This window comes from Rana temporaria, chromosome 1, assembly GCF_905171775.1.
Source record: "Rana temporaria chromosome 1, aRanTem1.1, whole genome shotgun sequence".
In the NCBI taxonomy this organism is placed as follows: Eukaryota; Metazoa; Chordata; class Amphibia; order Anura; family Ranidae; genus Rana; species Rana temporaria.
The window spans coordinates 630399154-630416536 of record NC_053489.1 but is presented as its reverse complement, the minus strand read 5'-3'; the positions used below and the strand labels follow the sequence as shown (position 1 = coordinate 630416536).

Below are 17383 nucleotides of genomic sequence, written 5' to 3'. Positions count from 1 at the left end.
ACACTAGTTCTGGTGACACCCTGGGATTTCCTCTCACTTCCTGTTTGGGAGAGGAAGTGAAGAGAAATCTCCCCGAATGGTACACAGATAGTAAAAGAAAAAAAACTGACAGGGGGTTATAACACTCGCTTATTTTATCTCCCTGTCCTCCATCTCCTATATATCTACTCTGTGTAGGAAGCTGAACACGTGACCCTCAGCAGGACTAAAAACAATGTTCGCCATTATCATCCCTCTGTATGGAGTACACTGCGGGGCCCGGGCTGCTCTTCTTCCCGCCATGGCGGCTCCTCCGGGCAGAGACGGTCAGGCAGCGCGAGGAAAGCCCATCCTCCCGCGTCCTCCAACCGCCTTTGCCGATAGTTCCCGCCTCCTTCCCCACCCCCACAGTCCCGCGCGTGCGCGCTAACCGCCAGCCGGGCCGGAGACGCCGCTATCGCGTGACGTCAGGGGCCGAAGGTGGGCGTGTCCGTGGAGGAGCCGTTCTCCGTCACTCCCGGAGCGGGCTGCAGTAGAGACTGGAGGGAACCGTACCGGGGGAGGCCGGGGCAGAGCTTCTTCCCTCCTCTTCCCGTCGCCGGTCATTCGGTGTTACCGCTGCCGCCGACACTCCACCGCCCTTTGCTGGCAGGTAAGGCGTATCCGCTATGTACGAGCCGGTTCCCCGTCCTTTCCAACATGGCTTCCCCTACACCGGCCTATGTGTGTCCTCTCCTCCCATTGTCCTCACTCCGGCCCGGTGAGCTGTGTGACCTTCCTATACCGCCATCTCCTCCCGGCCTCGTCTCACGGCGTCACTGACCGGGCCCCGACCATGGCGTCATCCGCTGTGTGCGGGGATTACCTCCTCTGTCCCCGGCGCCCTGCACCCCCCCCCCCCAACATTCTCGGAGATAGGCACCCCGCCCCCCAACCTTCCCGGTGACAGGCACCCCCCCCCCCAGGCTTTCCAGTGACAGGCACCCCGCCCCCCAACCTTCCCAGTGACAGGCACTCCCCCCCCCCCCCAGGCTTTCCAGTGACAGGCACCCCGCCCCCCACCCTTCCCAGTGACAGGCCCTCCCCCCCCCCCCCCCAGGCTTTCCAGTGACAGGCACCCCGCCCCCCAACCTTCCCAGTGACAGGCACTCCCCCCCCCCCCCCCCAGGCTTTCCAGTGACAGGCACTCCCCCCCCCCCCCCCCAGGCTTTCCAGTGACAGGCCCCCCCCCCCCCCTCCCTTCCCAGTGACAGGCACTCCCCCCCCCCCCCCCAGGCTTTCCAGTGACAGGCACCCCGCCCCCCAACCTTCCCAGTGACAGGCACTCCCCCCCCAACCTTTCCAGTGACAGGCACTCCCCCCCCGCCCCCCAACCTTCCCGGTGACAGGCACTCCCCCCCCCCCCCCCCCCAGGCTTTCCAGTGACAGGCACCCCGCCCCCCAACCTTCCCAGTGACAGGCACTCCCCCCCCCCCTCCCCTCCCTCCCAACCTTCCCAGTGACAGGCACTCCCCCCCCCCTCCCCTCCCTCCCAACCTTCCCAGTGACAGGCACTCCCCCCCCCCCCTCCCAACCTTTCCAGTGACAGGCACCCCCCCTCCCTCCCAACCTTTCCAGTGACAGGCACACCCCCCCCTCCCTCCCAACCTTTCCAGTGACAGGCACCCCCCCCTCCCTCCCAACCTTTCCAGTGACAGGCACTCCCCCCCCCCCCTCCCAACCTTTCCAGTGACAGGCACTCCCCCCCCCCCTCCCAACCTTTCCAGTGACAGGCACTCCCCCCCCAACCTTTCCAGTGACAGGCACCCCCCCCCCCCTCCCAACCTTTCCAGTGACAGGCACTCCCCCCCTCCCAACCTTTCCAGTGACAGGCACTACCCCCCTCCTAACCTTTCCAGTGACAGGCACTACCCCCCCTCCTAACCTTTCCAGTGACGGGCACTACCCCCCCCCAACCTTTCCAGTGACGGGCACTCCCCCCCCTACCTCCCTCCCTTTCCAGTGACAGGCACTCCCCCCCCTACCTCCCTCCCTTTCCAGTGGCAGGCACTCCCCCCCCCCCTCCCTCCCTCCCTTTCCAGTGACAGGCACTCCCCCCCCTACCTCCCAACTTTTCCAGTGACAGGCACTCCCCCCCCCCCCCCCCTCCCAACCTTTCCAGTGACAGGCACTCCCCCCCCCCCCTCCCTCCCAACCTTTCCAGTGACAGGCACCCCCCCTCCCTCCCTCCCAACCTTTCCAGTGACAGGCACTCCCCCCCCCCCCTCCCTCCCAACCTTTCCAGTGACAGGCACACCCCCCCTCCCTCCCTCCCAACCTTTCCAGTGACAGGCACACCCCCCCCTCCCTCCCAACCTTTCCAGTGACAGGCCCCCCCCCTCCCTCCCAACCTTTCCAGTGACAGGCACTCCCCCCCCCCCCCTCCCAACCTTTCCAGTGACAGGCACTCCCCCCCTCCCTCCCAACCTTTCCAGTGACAGGCACTCCCCCCCCTCCCTCCCAACCTTTCCAGTGACAGGCACACCCCCCCTCCCTCCCAACCTTTCCAGTGACAGGCACCCCCCCCTCCCTCCCAACCTTTCCAGTGACAGGCACTCCCCCCCCCCCCCCTCCCAACCTTTCCAGTGACAGGCACTCCCCCCCCCTCCCAACCTTTCCAGTGACAGGCACTCCCCCCCCCAACCTTTCCAGTGACAGGCACTCCCCCCCCCTCCCAACCTTTCCAGTGACAGGCACTCCCCCCCTCCCAACCTTTCCAGTGACAGGCACTCCCCCCCTCCCAACCTTTCCAGTGACAGGCACTCCCCCCCTCCCAACCTTTCCAGTGACAGGCACTCCCCCCCTCCCAACCTTTCCAGTGACAGGCACTCCCCCCCTCCCAACCTTTCCAGTGACAGGCACTCCCCCCCTCCCAACCTTTCCAGTGACAGGCACTCCCCCCCTCCCAACCTTTCCAGTGACAGGCACTACCCCCCCTCCTAACCTTTCCAGTGACGGGCACTACCCCCCCCCCAACCTTTCCAGTGACGGGCACTCCCCCCCCTACCTCCCTCCCTTTCCAGTGACAGGCACTCCCCCCCCCTACCTCCCTCCCTTTCCAGTGGCAGGCACTCCCCCCCCCCCTACCTCCCTCCCTTTCCAGTGACAGGCACTCCCCCCCCCCTACCTCCCAACTTTTCCAGTGACAGGCACTCCCCCCCCCCTCCCAACCTTTCCAGTGACAGGCACTCCCCCCCCCCCCCCCCCCCCAACCTTTCCAGTGACAGGCACTCCCCCCCCCCCTCCCTCCCAACCTTTCCAGTGACAGGCACACCCCCCCTCCCTCCCTCCCAACCTTTCCAGTGACAGGCACACCCCCCCCTCCCTCCCAACCTTTCCAGTGACAGGCACCCCCCCTCCCTCCCAACCTTTCCAGTGACAGGCACTCCCCCCCCCTCCCAACCTTTCCAGTGACAGGCACTCCCCCCCCCCCCTCCCTCCCAACCTTTCCAGTGACAGGCACACCCCCCTCCCTCCCTCCCAACCTTTCCAGTGACAGGCACCCCCCCTCCCTCCCAACCTTTCCAGTGACAGGCACTCCCCCCCCCCTCCCAACCTTTCCAGTGACAGGCACTCCCCCCCCCCCCTCCCAACCTTTCCAGTGACAGGCACTCCCCCCCCCCCCCCTCCCAACCTTTCCAGTGACAGGCACTCCCCCCCTCCCAACCTTTCCAGTGACAGGCACTCCCCCCCTCCCAACCTTTCCAGTGACGGGCACTCCCCCCCCTACCTCCCTCCCTTTCCAGTGACGGGCACTCCCCCCCCCTACCTCCCTCCCTTTCCAGTGACAGGCACTCCCCCCCTACCTCCCTCCCTTTCCAGTGACAGGCACTCCCCCCCTACCTCCCAACCTTTCCAGTGACAGGCACTCCCCCCCCCACCTCCCAACCTTTCCAGTGACAGGCACTCCCCCCCCCCACCTCCCAACTTTTCCAGTGACAGGCACTCCCCCCCCCCCCTCCCACCCTTTCCAGTGACAGGCACTCCCCCCTACCTCCCAACCTTTCCAGTGACAGGCCCTCCCCCCCCCCCCTCCCAACCTTTCCAGTGACAGGCACTCCCCCCCCTCCCAACCTTTCCAGTGACAGGCATTCCCCCCCTCTCCCTCCCAACCTTTCCAGTGACAGGCACTCCCCCCCCCCCCCCCCTCCCTCCCAACCTTTCCAGTGACAGGCACTCCCCCCCCTCCCTCCCAACCTTTCCAGTGACAGGCACTCCCCCCCCTCCCTCCCAACCTTTCCAGTGACAGGCACTCCCCCCCCCCCTCCCTCCCAACCTTTCCAGTGACAGGCACTCCCCCCCCCCCCCCCTCCCAACCTTTCCAGTGACAGGCACTCCCCCCCCCCTCCCAACCTTTCCAGTGACAGGCACTCCCCCCCCCCCCCCCTCCCAACCTTTCCAGTGACAGGCACTCCCCCCCCCCCCTCCCTCCCAACCTTTCCAGTGACAGGCACTCCCCCCCCCCCCCTCCCAACCTTTCCAGTGACAGGCACTCCCCCCCCCCCTCCCAACCTTTCCAGTGACAGGCACTCCCCCCCCCTCCCAACCTTTCCAGTGACAGGCACTCCCCCCCCCTCCCTCCCAACCTTTCCAGTGACAGGCACACCCCCCTCCCTCCCTCCCAACCTTTCCAGTGACAGGCACCCCCCCTCCCTCCCAACCTTTCCAGTGACAGGCACTCCCCCCCCCCCCCCCTCCCAACCTTTCCAGTGACAGGCACTCCCCCCCCCCCCCCCCTCCCAACCTTTCCAGTGACAGGCACTCCCCCCCTCCCAACCTTTCCAGTGACAGGCACTCCCCCCCTCCCAACCTTTCCAGTGACGGGCACTCCCCCCCTACCTCCCTCCCTTTCCAGTGACGGGCACTCCCCCCCCCTACCTCCCTCCCTTTCCAGTGACAGGCACTCCCCCCCTACCTCCCTCCCTTTCCAGTGACAGGCACTCCCCCCCTACCTCCCTCCCTTTCCAGTGACAGGCACTCCCCCCCTACCTCCCAACCTTTCCAGTGACAGGCACTCCCCCCCTACCTCCCAACCTTTCCAGTGACAGGCACTCCCCCCCCCCACCTCCCAACTTTTCCAGTGACAGGCACTCCCCACCCCCCTCCCAACCTTTCCAGTGACAGGCACTCCCCCCCCCTCCCAACCTTTCAGTGACAGGCACTCCCCCCCCCCTCCCAACCTTTCCAGTGACAGGCATTCCCCCCCTCTCCCTCCCAACCTTTCCAGTGACAGGCACTCCCCCCCCCCCCTCCCTCCCTCCCAACCTTTCCAGTGACAGGCACTCCCCCCCCCTCCCTCCCAACCTTTCCAGTGACAGGCACTCCCCCCCCTCCCTCCCAACCTTTCCAGTGACAGGCACTCCCTCCCCCCCTCCCTCCCAACCTTTCCAGTGACAGGCACTCCCCCCCCCCCCCCCCCCCCCACCTTTCCAGTGACGGGCCCTCCCCCCCCCCCCCCCCCCCCCACCCTTTCCAGTGACAGGCCCCCCCCCCCCCCCCCTCCCTCCCAACCTTTCCAGTGACAGGCACTCCCCCCCCCCTCCCAACCTTTCCAGTGACAGGCACTCCCCCCCCCCCTCCCAACCTTTCCAGTGACAGGCACTCCCCCCCCCCCCCCTCCCTCCCAACCTTTCCAGTGACAGGCACTCCCCCCCCCCCCCTCCCAACCTTTCCAGTGACAGGCACTCCCCCCCCCCCCCTCCCAACCTTTCCAGTGACAGGCACTCCCCCCCAACCTTTCCAGTGACAGGCACTCCCCCCCCCCCCCCAACCTTTCCAGTGACAGGCACTCCCCCCCCCCCCCTCCCAACCTTCCCAGTGACGGGCACTCGCCTCCCAACCTTCCCTCCCTTTCCAGTGACGGGCACTCCCCCCCTCCCTCCCTTTCCAGTGATGGGCACTACCCCCCCCCCTTCCCAGTGACGGGCACTCCCACCCTTCCCAGTGACGGGCACTCCCCCCCCCCCCCCCTCCCACCCTTCCCAGTGACGGGCACAATCCCCAGCACCCTTTTGCCCTCACACAATGCTTCTGTTCTGCCACTATTTATTTTTTAACATGTAGGATTGTTATGTCAGTGTATTATTGATTGCCTGTAATGTTCTTCATTCGTTGGGATGAAAGTGCCCAAACCTCAGCATTTCACTTGGTGATTGTTGGTGAACACTCAGGGCTCGTTACCCCTGGCACTGGGGCACATTTCCATGGAAACAGGCCTCTATGGAATGACTGATTTTTTTTCCTGGTGTGCATTAGCTGTGCCTCAAAATGTTTGTCCTGGTGTGTGGTGTTGGTCATAATAAAGTCAATTTTGTTTTGATGTGTGTGTGTGTGTGTGTGTTTTTTTTATTTTTATGCTATGGATGCTAATAATAGACCTTATGTGCACTTGCTTTGCTCTTCTCTCGCTTCCCTGGACACGCTGGCAGCCTTGTTATGTTGGTGCCCCCTGTGCCTGCCAAGATTCTATGGGGTACAGCTGGGCTCACCTCTGTGCTGGCTCCCATTGCAAATACAGTGTTATGTGTACTGCACAGAGGAAACACACTGGATTACTGCACAGATCTGCAAGAAATAAACAAAGCACACCAAGATTCAAGAAACCGTACACAGGACTTCTATATTTAGGCAATATTTGCTTTTCCCATAGTTCAGCTTTAAGAATCCATGCTTGCTGCATTTTACTGGCATTGGGAATGTACTCTTGGTGTGTAGACTTGTGCACTGGGCAGGCTGGTATCGGGAATACATGCTTAGTGAGTTGACATGGGCACTTGCGGAAAATGAGTGTTTTATGTACAAATGTTCAGTAAAAGAGATTGCTGGTTAGACTGGTAATATCCATCACTTAAATGTCTGTGACTAACTTTAAGCGGAGTTCCACTGGGGGAAAAAAAAATATATAAAAGTCATAAGCTACAAATACTGCTGCTGCTGACTTTTTAGTATATGGACACTTGCCTGTCCTGGGCGCCTGCGATGTCGGCACCCAAAGCTGATTTCTACCTCCGCTCTCGAGTGCTGCCTTGCAGCTTCACTTCCTGGTTCCCTACTGCTCATGCACGAATCACGCTGCACGATCCAACTGGTCCCTGCTGTCTTCTGGGAACTGTCTCCCAGAAGACAGCAGGGCGACTGAGTAGGGGCTGGACATGGCGTAGGTCACTGCGGTGATCTTTGCCCAGAAGTGGGAGCAAATACCTGTATTACACAGGTATCTGTTCCCTCCTCGCCCCCTGAAAGGTGCCACATGTGACATCGGAAGTTACATTTTTGGGTGGAAGTCTGCTTTCACACGGGTGATCCGATCAGGTCCAGCCTGTCAGTTTTTCAGGTGTTCCTGAGCAGACCGCCGGCATCCCATCCTGTCCGTCAAAAACAGTCTGAGGGATCCATTCCCCATCTGTCTGGCTGATGAGATGATGGTTTGATGGAAATGGACAGACAGGCTATTTCCATCAGACTGCCCCATAGAGAACAGCGGGCTGTGTCTGATCTGCAGACCTGCCATCCGCCTGCTCAGTGGGGATCAGCGGAGAGAATCCCCCGAGCAGGCAGATGCACCTTTAGGCTGCTTTCACACTAGTGTGAATTGGATGTGGGTTTCACCTCATCCAATTTGCATGAGAGATTGTGACCGACTCTCAATGGAGACGGTTCACACACCTCCATGGTGGCTGCAGAGCGAATTGCACAAGGGTCCTGTGCTTCTTTGGCTCTGTTTCTGGTCCAAATTCAGGCAAACATACGGGCCTGATTCATTCCTGAAACAGAAAACAGGAATGCACCGGACCCCTGCTGGCATTGTGAAGTGAACCCAGCCTTAAGCAGCACATAGATGATTAGATTTTCTTTCCTTCCACCTGGTGCAAGAAAATTGCTCAATTATCCCATTAACAAAGTCAGTGTTGATGGCGGAAACGCTTCCTGCAGCGCTAATGTGTTCTGCTGGAGGGAGGTGGTGTGGGGGTCTTCCTGGCTGGCAGAACACAATGATTACTGCTAGCTATGATAGCCACCAGCAGTAATCACATTGAAAATAAGCTGACAGGCTGGTTGTACAGAGGGTGATTGATGCATCAGCTTTGGTCCATTCAGCCTCCCCATACATGGATTGAGTCTTGGCTGGTCCCTGCTGAACTGGCCAAACGGCTGAACCACTGTTTTAAGACTGCTCACTGTGGACAGATATTGTAAGTCACTACAAGACCATTACCAGGCATTTGTTTCCTACTTGTATTGAACCTATCCTAGTCCTGAAGTGTCCTGTATTGTGATTGGAAAGGTAAGCCAAGGTAGTTGTGAACAGAAAACGCACCCTGATCTGGAATGGCACGTGTGGTGACAGACCTACCTGTCAATGAAGAGACTTGTGTATCCCTGGTTGGTGCCCTGATTGCTCCATGTTGTTGGGGGTGTGCAATGATTGGTGAATGTTTTTGTTGAGAGAATTGTTCAATCTTCCCCCTATGTACACATTGGGAGCACCGCTAGGTGATTGTCAGACATCTTGCTGAGAATAGTGTGCTGTATGTGATCCGCCATATCAACTACTACTAGCAAGCACAGATTTAGTCCTCCTGTGCACACAGTCTATTGGTTTATAATCCTTTCTCTATGTACACATTGCTGGATTTACTTTATGTTCCTGTGGTCAGAGGTTGCTCACCTTTGTCCTCTGGGACTTGTTGTTCCACAAGGCATGAATAAAGTCCTAGAAAGAAGTGCTCGTTAGACGTTGCATACTATCTTGCAGAATCCCTTTCCCTTTAATTCAGCAACGGATCTAAAACATAGAATTTAAATACAATGGGTGATTTTTCAGTCACTTTGATATACAAGGTCACCTGCTCATTGACCCCATTGTAGTCCTTTGTACTAATAGTTCCCTATTCAGGTTCACTGTTTATCTTTAAATGGAAGAGGAGATTTGTAATTGTAAATCCATGGGCTTGGCTGATGTAACTTCAAACTGCTGGCTGGTGTGTATTTTTCAGGTTTTGTTTTTGTTTTGAATAATTAAAACCTTTAAAGGTATAACCTGTCCCTAGTCATTGCTCTTTTCTGGCTTTGTCAGTATGCACCAATTCTTTATGGTGACTGGGAATCTGCCAGTATAAGGGTTAATGGAGCTGCCCTCCTTTTTTTTTTTTTTTTTTTTTTTTTTTTTTTTCTCGTGTAAATATGTTTTTTGTGACAAGTTAGCAGGAAGGAGGCTGGTGAAGGGACTGCTGTACAGTAACATGCAATAATCAAGCCCCCCCCCCCCCCCCATGAGTATGAGGGGCTGATGCAATCTGACAGTGTGAACGAGGAGCTGATCACATCATAGGGAGACACTCCTCCCCTCCCCCAGTGTCATCTGTGAGCATCTCCCCTCCCCCTCCTGCAGGTCATCATTAGCTTGAAATCAGCTCCCCCGCCCGCCCATGGTGTACTGGAGGAGGGGCTGCATTTCGATCAGACATCTTGTGTTTTTTTCCTTCCCTCGCTCTATTCTGCCATGCTGAGTTCATGTGAGGTGAGCTTCTGTAGAGTGGGGAAGGAGGTGCAGGAAGGGGGCTGCCTGCTCAGGATCACCCACTGCTACTCTTCATATTACCACTAATGAAGGAGGATGCTCAAGTCAGGTACCTGCAATACTCTGTTCTTTTATTTATGATTAGATGTGATGTCACCTGAAGCAATAATCATATTGGAAGGGAAGCCTTTCCATCGTCTGCTATCTTAGCCCATGTTGTCAAGGGATGTGCTCCCTGGGTGTCAGTTGTGACCGCTTGTATAAGCTTGTTTATGAGCTCCTTGGGGATTTGGAGGATGGAGCTTCTGTTTTTAACATGATAAACAGTGTGACCAGTGTAATCACTTCATTCTTGGCAGCTATTTTTGTGTGTTTGATATGTGGATTAAAACTTATAAAAAAAAAGAATTGATATCAGTCAGCAGTGAGACGTCGACAGGCGAGAACTGAAAATCTTTATTGTAATTTTTTATTTTCTTTAAATAGATACATTTACAATACTGCAAATAGCAATGAGCCAGTTCTTTTTTCTTTTTTTATTATTATTATTTATTATTTTTCCTCTTGATTGTTACAAACTGGCTTGTCTTTCAATGATTGCACCATTATTGCAGTAGTAAGGATTTTCTTTGTCTGGAAGTCGTGAGAATCGGTACTTTGCATAACCCCCAAGCCTGTACCTTCCTTTTTTCTATAGTGTAATTGTGGAAAGGTCATTGGATGTGATTTTGATTTGTTTCAAGGGTCCTTGTACATGGGGTGCTGTGGTACCTCATTTGCCAGCTGCCGTTTCCTTGTTTCAGCGGTTGCCATGATACTTCTCCAGGAGACGGCAGTAGCATGCAGCACCGCCTGCAAACCCCCGACAAATCAGATTTTGAATGATGCATTATCCAATAATTGAAGTACCTGGGGTTTCACCAAAGGTAATTCTCTTTTTTAAAATGATATAATTACCAGTCTGAACATTTTGCTTTTTTGTTTGTTTTTTCATCCGTTCTCCCATGGTGTAATAATTGGCATCTGTCAATATTTTGTAAGGTAGAACAAACGCTGGAAATTTTAACTTCTAGTATTTCATTCATTAAAAAAAAAAATTCTGTTGTCAGAGCAAAGCCGTCGGTCCTTCAGTAGCTGTCCTTTCTTTAGCGCTGTAATTTTTTAATTGGATTATAAATGGATTTGTCCTGCGGCACAGACTAGAGGTCACTCATGAGCAGCAGTGAATACAGTTGTCATTCAATGTTGTAGAGTATGTATATTTAAAAATATTTATTTAGTGTTAAATGTGTGCTTGTATTGGCAGAATAGGAACTTATTTTTTTTTATTTTTTTTATATAGATTGGCTTTAAAGGGATCCGTATGTAGCTTATCTGTGCTAGCTATTATTACACACATAATGACTCGGTTGTCTTTTGTGAGTGAGCTTGTGAAAGTGAGTCAAAGCTTTAATGCTCTCCAATATGCCAGAGATTTGTTTTGAATGTCAATGCACTCTTACAGAAAATGTGCTGCATCTATTTATTGCAACACTAATTATGCGTTTGGAATACCCCCCCTCCATGTTATGGAGCTCTTGTGCAGAGTAGCTTTTTAGTTTTCTTTGTGTTGGGATGCTGATCATGGACCACTGGGAAAGAGGCACAGCAGGGGCTGACTGTGAATATTGTTTGTACTGGGGTGGGATGTAGGTGGTGGCTACATGTTTATAGAATGTTTGGGGACCTTTCGTGTGTGTGTGTAACTTTTTTTTAGTGATACTAAAAAGTCTCTTGTTTTTAAAGGGTCACTAAAGGAATTTTTTTTTTTTTTTTTTTTTTGCTAAATAGCTTCCTTTACCTTACTGCAGTCCTGGTTTCATGTCCTCATTGTTTGTTTTTACTTTGATGTTGCTGTAATTCCTCTCTGTTCTGCACACTTCCTGGTTGTCTGTTTCCTGATCACCACAGCACTGAGAGATTTCTCACGGTGGTGACTAAACAAGGAGGTGTGATTACTGTGTGTAAAACAAAACTGGATTGGGGCTGAGGAGTTTTAGACAAAGTATCACTGCTCTCTATTGGCTGACTGCCCTCTATTGGCTCTCTGTACATCAGAGAACCAGCAAACAACATGCAAAAACGAAACTAAACTGCAGGCACATTATATGATTGTTTTTTATCTATTTTTAATCATTTTAAAAGGAATCGGTTAACTATTATGTCTCTATACCCTGTAAACGGTCATTTCAGCTAAAAAAAATGTTTTCCTTTAGTGACCCTTTAAGGGAAAACAAAATGTTTATACATGCCTGCTCTGTGTAGTGGTTTTGCACAGGGCAGCCCAGATCCTCCTCTTCTCGGTGCTCCTGGGCCCTTCCTCCTATTGAGTGCCCCCACAGCAAGCAGCTTGTTATGGGGGCAGCCAAGCCACAACTCCCGGAGAGATGGGACTCGGTTAAGTATTAAGAGGGCTGCTGCACACAGGTGTTTTTTTTTTTTTTTTTTTTATCAATGCATAGAATGCATTAAAGCGGTTGTATACCCCAATTTCACATTTTTACCTAACAAGTAAGCCTTTACCGCTAGGTAAAATGAATATCTCCTAAACCTGTAGGATTTAGGAGATATTCACTTTGCATGCACATGCGTTCTGAAGTTCCAGTGGATGCTGCTGAAAGAGGACTCCTGGGTTTGCGGCTCTGACACTGAGTGATCGGAGCCATGAACCTGGAAGAAACGCAGAGGGAACATGTCGGCTCCCTCAGCAGTGACCGGGAGGTGATGCCGGCACTTCGTTTTAAGGTAAGTATATCATAAGGAGCTAGTATGTGGTGCATACTAGTTCATTATGCCTTTTGCCTTACAGGTTGTTTTTTTTTGTCTTTCTTTGGGCATGCAACCACTTTAAGAGATAGAGAAATATGTGTATATATATATATATATATATAATTTTTTTTTTTTACACACACACACTTCTGCCTTTACAACCACTTTAAAGTGGTTGTAGTGGCTGAAGGTTTTTTACCTTGCGTTTTTTGTAGAAAGGTAAAGAACCTTCTGTGTGCCTTCTTGGCTGTCCTGGGACTCCCTCTCCTTATTGACTGTGATAACAGAGGGAGCCAGTCATGTCATCAGGACAGAGTGGGAACTGGGACCAAACCGCAGCTCTGTATCTTATGGATGGGTAAAGCAGAGATTGCAAGCGTGCACCAGTGCTCCCATAGCAAGCGGCTTGCTATTGTCAATGTAAATCGCGGCCCGAAATCGCAAAAAAGTAGTACAACTACTTTTTGAAATCGGTGCAGTGCCGCAGATGCGGCGTCGCACCAATTAGGACAGTTCCATTGCCGCCAAATGCTGCCGATTTGAGATGCGATATGACATCTCAAATCGCATCTCAAATCATACCAGTGTGAACCAGGCCTAAATACCACTTTAAAGTATATGTAAACCTCAACAATCTCTCTTGTCTATAGACCTGTCCTAGGGTCACAGTGCTGTTCCACCATAAAGGATGAGTATGGTCACCCACAGACCGAGAAGTGTTAATGGCAGGATCATTCGGTAAAAATAAAGGTATAAAGCTTAATCACTTGCTGCCCACCCACAGTAAATCTACTGCAGAGGGGAGGCACAGCTGGGCTAGACCACATACTTATGCGTCATGGCCTTTCTTCTGGGTTTGGAGTTTGCAAGCACGTGCCCTCTGCTGACTTGTGCTGTGATTGGGCATGGCACGAGTATGTCAGCAGATTTCAGCCAATGATTTTGGTTGAAACCTGATCGACTGTGGCTAATCACAGCACAGAGTTCTGTGTTTACAAATGCACACAGTAATCTGGCAGTTTCTTATCGAAATCAAATCTGACTTCGCCCTGGTTCACATTGGTACCATTTGACATGTCAAATCGGCGGCATTTGCCGGCAATGGCACCGTCCTAACCGGACGGCGCGGCACCGATTTCAAACCGTAGTTTCTGTACTACTTTTTGCAATTTTGGGCCGCGATTTACATTGACATCTGCACAGATGTCTTTGTAATAGCAGCCCAAATCAGGACAAGCGGAAGTGGAATTGTGGGAGTTCAGCTGAATTTGCACGGATTCGTTCTAGCAGCCCAGTGTGAACCTGGGCTTCAGGGAGAAAAAGCAGCCAGATCTGTGAGTAAAGGCAGCACACGTTACACTTGTTAGGGGCACAACCCCATGCCAGCCAGTGTCATTAGTAAAGTATTATCATTGATCACTGTATTAGTGTCACTAGCGACATCAGTGTTTCCCTCCAAGCCAGTGTCTGTTAGCACCAGATTGCTGGCCACACTAAAAGTCGCTGATCACCTGAATTACCAGTTATGGAATTGCCAAAGTAAGCTCTGTGGGAAAAGGGGACTCTCGCGTGCATGCCACTCACAATGCCAGAGCTGCAATGTTGTCACTTCCGTGCATGCATGTGGGAGTCCCCATTCCGGCAAGGGGCTCTGAATTTCTGGCAGCATCTGCTGGACCATGCATAGGCTGTATTAAGGTGAGAAAACAGGGTTTACGACCCCTTTAAGGTTCCATATTTGGATCAGTGTACATGGCAGTTTGATAAAGTGCAGAAACAAGCGGGCTGTATGCCCCGAGATCTTCAGCTGGCCATACATTAAGCAAACGTTGGCTGGTCCCTGAGAGTCGAACAGTGAATGGCCCTGTCTGCACCACTCTGCCTGACATCCTTTGACCGGAAAATTGTCGGCTGATCTACATCGCCTGCTTCCAATCAGATTTAAAGCCCTGTTTGGTTATATAGTCGCAGTAGTAGATTTGTCTTTCTGTGCTATTAAGTGTGGCTGGAGAAATGTGTAAGTTTATGGCCAGCTATACTGTGAAGTGGCAGGGAAGTTCTGAATTTTTCAGCACTATAGTGAAAGTGGTAGTTGCATATTTTTATGGCATACAAGAGGAACGATTTAGACTTGCATGTGGTCGTGAGTGCTAAAAACTGTCTTTTATTAATTTTTTTGGATGTAGAACGCACAGGAAACAGCTGTAATTTAACACCGTAAAACAGGGCTCGACAAATCCCGGTCGCCATGGCGACTAGAAATGGCCTCCTGGCGACTTGGCTTGGAAGGTGGGCCAAAAAAAAAAATTTGTATTTTGTAAAGTCCCCAGCTCTTGTGTGAGCTGGCTCCATCTGGTGGTGGCCGTTGGTATTACAAGTTAAACAGCAATTCTAATGTCATTTTTCACTATTTTCACTGCCATCAAAGATATTCCCTCTGATTAGAACCCCCCAAACATTATATATATTTTTTATCCTAACACCCTAGAAAATAAAATGGCGATCGTTGCAATACTTTGTCATGCCGTATTTGCGCAGCGGTCTTACAATCGCACTTTTTTGGGAAAAAAATTACACTTTTTTTTTAATTAAAAAATAAGACCACAGTAAAGTTATCCCCATTTTTTTAAATATTATGAAATATGATGTTTCGCCAAGTAAATTCATACCCAACATGTCACGCTTCAAAATTGCGTCCGCTCGTGGAATGCCGACAAACTTTTACCCTTTAAAATCTTCATAGGCGACGTTTAAAAAAAAATCTACAGATTGCATGCTTTGAGTTACAGAGGAGGTCTAGGGCTAGAATTATTGCTCTTGCTCTACCAATCGCGGCGATGCCTCACGTGTGGTTTAAACACCGTTTACATATACGGGCGCTGCTCACGTATGTGTTCGCTTCTACGCGCAAGCTCGTCGGGACGGGGTGCGTTTTCTGGCTCCTAGATTCTAAGCAAATTTGTCAAACCCTGCTGTAAAAGAATATTCCAGTGTGGTGTTTTATATTAAAAGGACCTGATATTTATGTATTTGTTTTGAGCATACAGAAATCGCTAACTTCGCTATAATCCTTCTTTTTTTTTTTTTTTCCTCCTTTAGGTTCTGCCATAGAGGTAATCCTTGTGTCAATGTGAAATTCTATGGAAAACACATCTCAGTGTGTGCCCCAATAAGATGTATTTTTTCAGTAATGCCTGAGGAATAAAGAGACTAAATGTCAGCAATGATAACTGATCTTCCTGGAATTGAAGCATTTCACCAGATTCCTAGAATGAAGATCTCTTCCACCTTCTAAAACAACATCCTACCAAAAATGCTTCATGTACTAGGAATGCCAACCACCTAGATTCATGCGCCCTATCTGTACAGTTGTGGATGGTTTACCATCTGAAGGCACCTTAGGCTCGTTTCCTGGCCCTGTTTCTGTCTTTGAAATGTCGATGCTTCGTGCTTTAGACCCAGTCCAGACCTGGCTGGGACAAGAGCTGGAGAAATGTGGTATTGATGCCATGATTTACACAAGATATGTTTTAAGTCTTCTGCTGCATGATAGCTATGACTACGACCTTCAGGAACAGGTATGAAGATGACTTTTTTTTTTATTATTACTTTTCTGAAGACACCTTTAAGACCTAGGAATATAATACACGGCTGCCATCAAATGGCATGTAAAATTGTGATTAAAATAATGCGACTTTATTTTATGAGGTTTGTTGAATATTAGAAATTCTCACTTTGTCGGCTGCATGCCATTTTGGGTCAATGACTCACTTAGGAAGAACAGTAAAGAATGGTCATAGAAACCATAAAACTAGTCATTACTGTCATTACAGGTTTACATTGAGTCAAAAGCCAAATTACTAGTGTGCTTTAAAAATTGCTGCTAAAAGCCAACATTTTTGTGTTGTCAATTCTGCTATATGCTGCTTGTTCATTGAGCAATTGTTTTGTTTTTGTTTTGTTGCTATGTTTATTATTGAGCAATTCACTTACCTGGAATGAGAAATGTGCAAGACCTTGCCTTCCCTGACTCAATGGTTCCAGGTCAGTGCCTTGCAAAATAGAAACAGGACAGCCTTGGAGCATGCTCCTTAACCACTTAAGACCCGGACCATTATGCAGGTTAAGGACCTTGCCCCTTTTTGCGATTCGGCACTGCGTTGCTTTTGTGCGACGTGGCTCCCAAACAAAATTGATGTCCTTTGTTCCCCACAAATAGAGCGTTTTTTTGGTGGTATTTGATCACCTGTGCTGTTTTTTATTTTTTGCACTATAAACAAAAATAGAGCGACAATTTTGAAAAAAAATCAATATTTTGTACTTTTTGCTATAATAAATATCCCCCAAAAGCGTTTACAAAATAAGGGATAGTTTTATTGCATTTTTATCATTTTTTTTTTTTTATACTACTAATGGCGGCGATCAGCGACATTATGGCGGACACATTGGAAAATTTGGACACATTTTTGGGACCATTGTTATTTTCACAGCAAAAAGTGCTATAAAAATGCATTGTTTACTGTGAAAATAACAATTGCAGTTTTAGGAGTTAACCACTAGAGGGCGCTGTAGGGGTTAAGTGTGACCTCATACGTGTTTCTAACTGTAGGGGGGCGGGGCTGGACGTGTGACGTTGGATCGTCTTTCCCTATATCAGGGAACAGACGATCAATGACATTGCCACAACAAAGAACAGGGAAGGTGTGTTTACACACACACACACACCTCTCCCCGTTCTTCAGCTCCGGTGACGATCGTGGGACTCCGGCGGCGATCGAGTCCTGCAGGCACCGCCACGGAGCTTCGGACCGGGTCGTGAGCGCGCCGCCCGCGGCGCATTCGCAACCCCACGGCTGGGCTTAAAGAGACACGTACAGGTACGTGATTGTGCCCAGCCGTGCCATTCTGCCGACGTATATCGGCGTGAAGGGGTCCTTAAGTGGTTAAAGGTAGAGCTTTGGCCCTACTTCTATGGATCATAGCAGTGCAGTTCATTCTGCACTCCTGTGAGCCCTTGTCAGCGGACAGTGGGCTGAT

At 51.3% G+C, this 17383-nt stretch overlaps 1 protein-coding gene across 5 annotated transcripts in view; it reads left to right on the top strand.

Moving 5' to 3' along the window:
• Nucleotides 1-462: 462 nt before the first annotated feature.
• KIAA0232 (KIAA0232 ortholog) overlaps nucleotides 463-17383 on the top strand; it is a 51894-nt gene continuing 34973 nt past the window's right edge. For 4 of the 5 annotated variants that reach the window (XM_040335391.1, XM_040335394.1, XM_040335393.1 and 1 more), the window contains exons 1-2: nucleotides 463-631; nucleotides 15446-15924. In XM_040335391.1, the coding sequence (XP_040191325.1) occupies nucleotides 15697-15924 (228 nt within the window). In that variant the 5' untranslated portion in view covers nucleotides 463-631; nucleotides 15446-15696. Of the gene's footprint in view, nucleotides 632-9458; nucleotides 9648-15445; nucleotides 15925-17383 lie in introns of those variants that run through there. The other variant, XM_040335392.1, reaches the window with a different exon arrangement.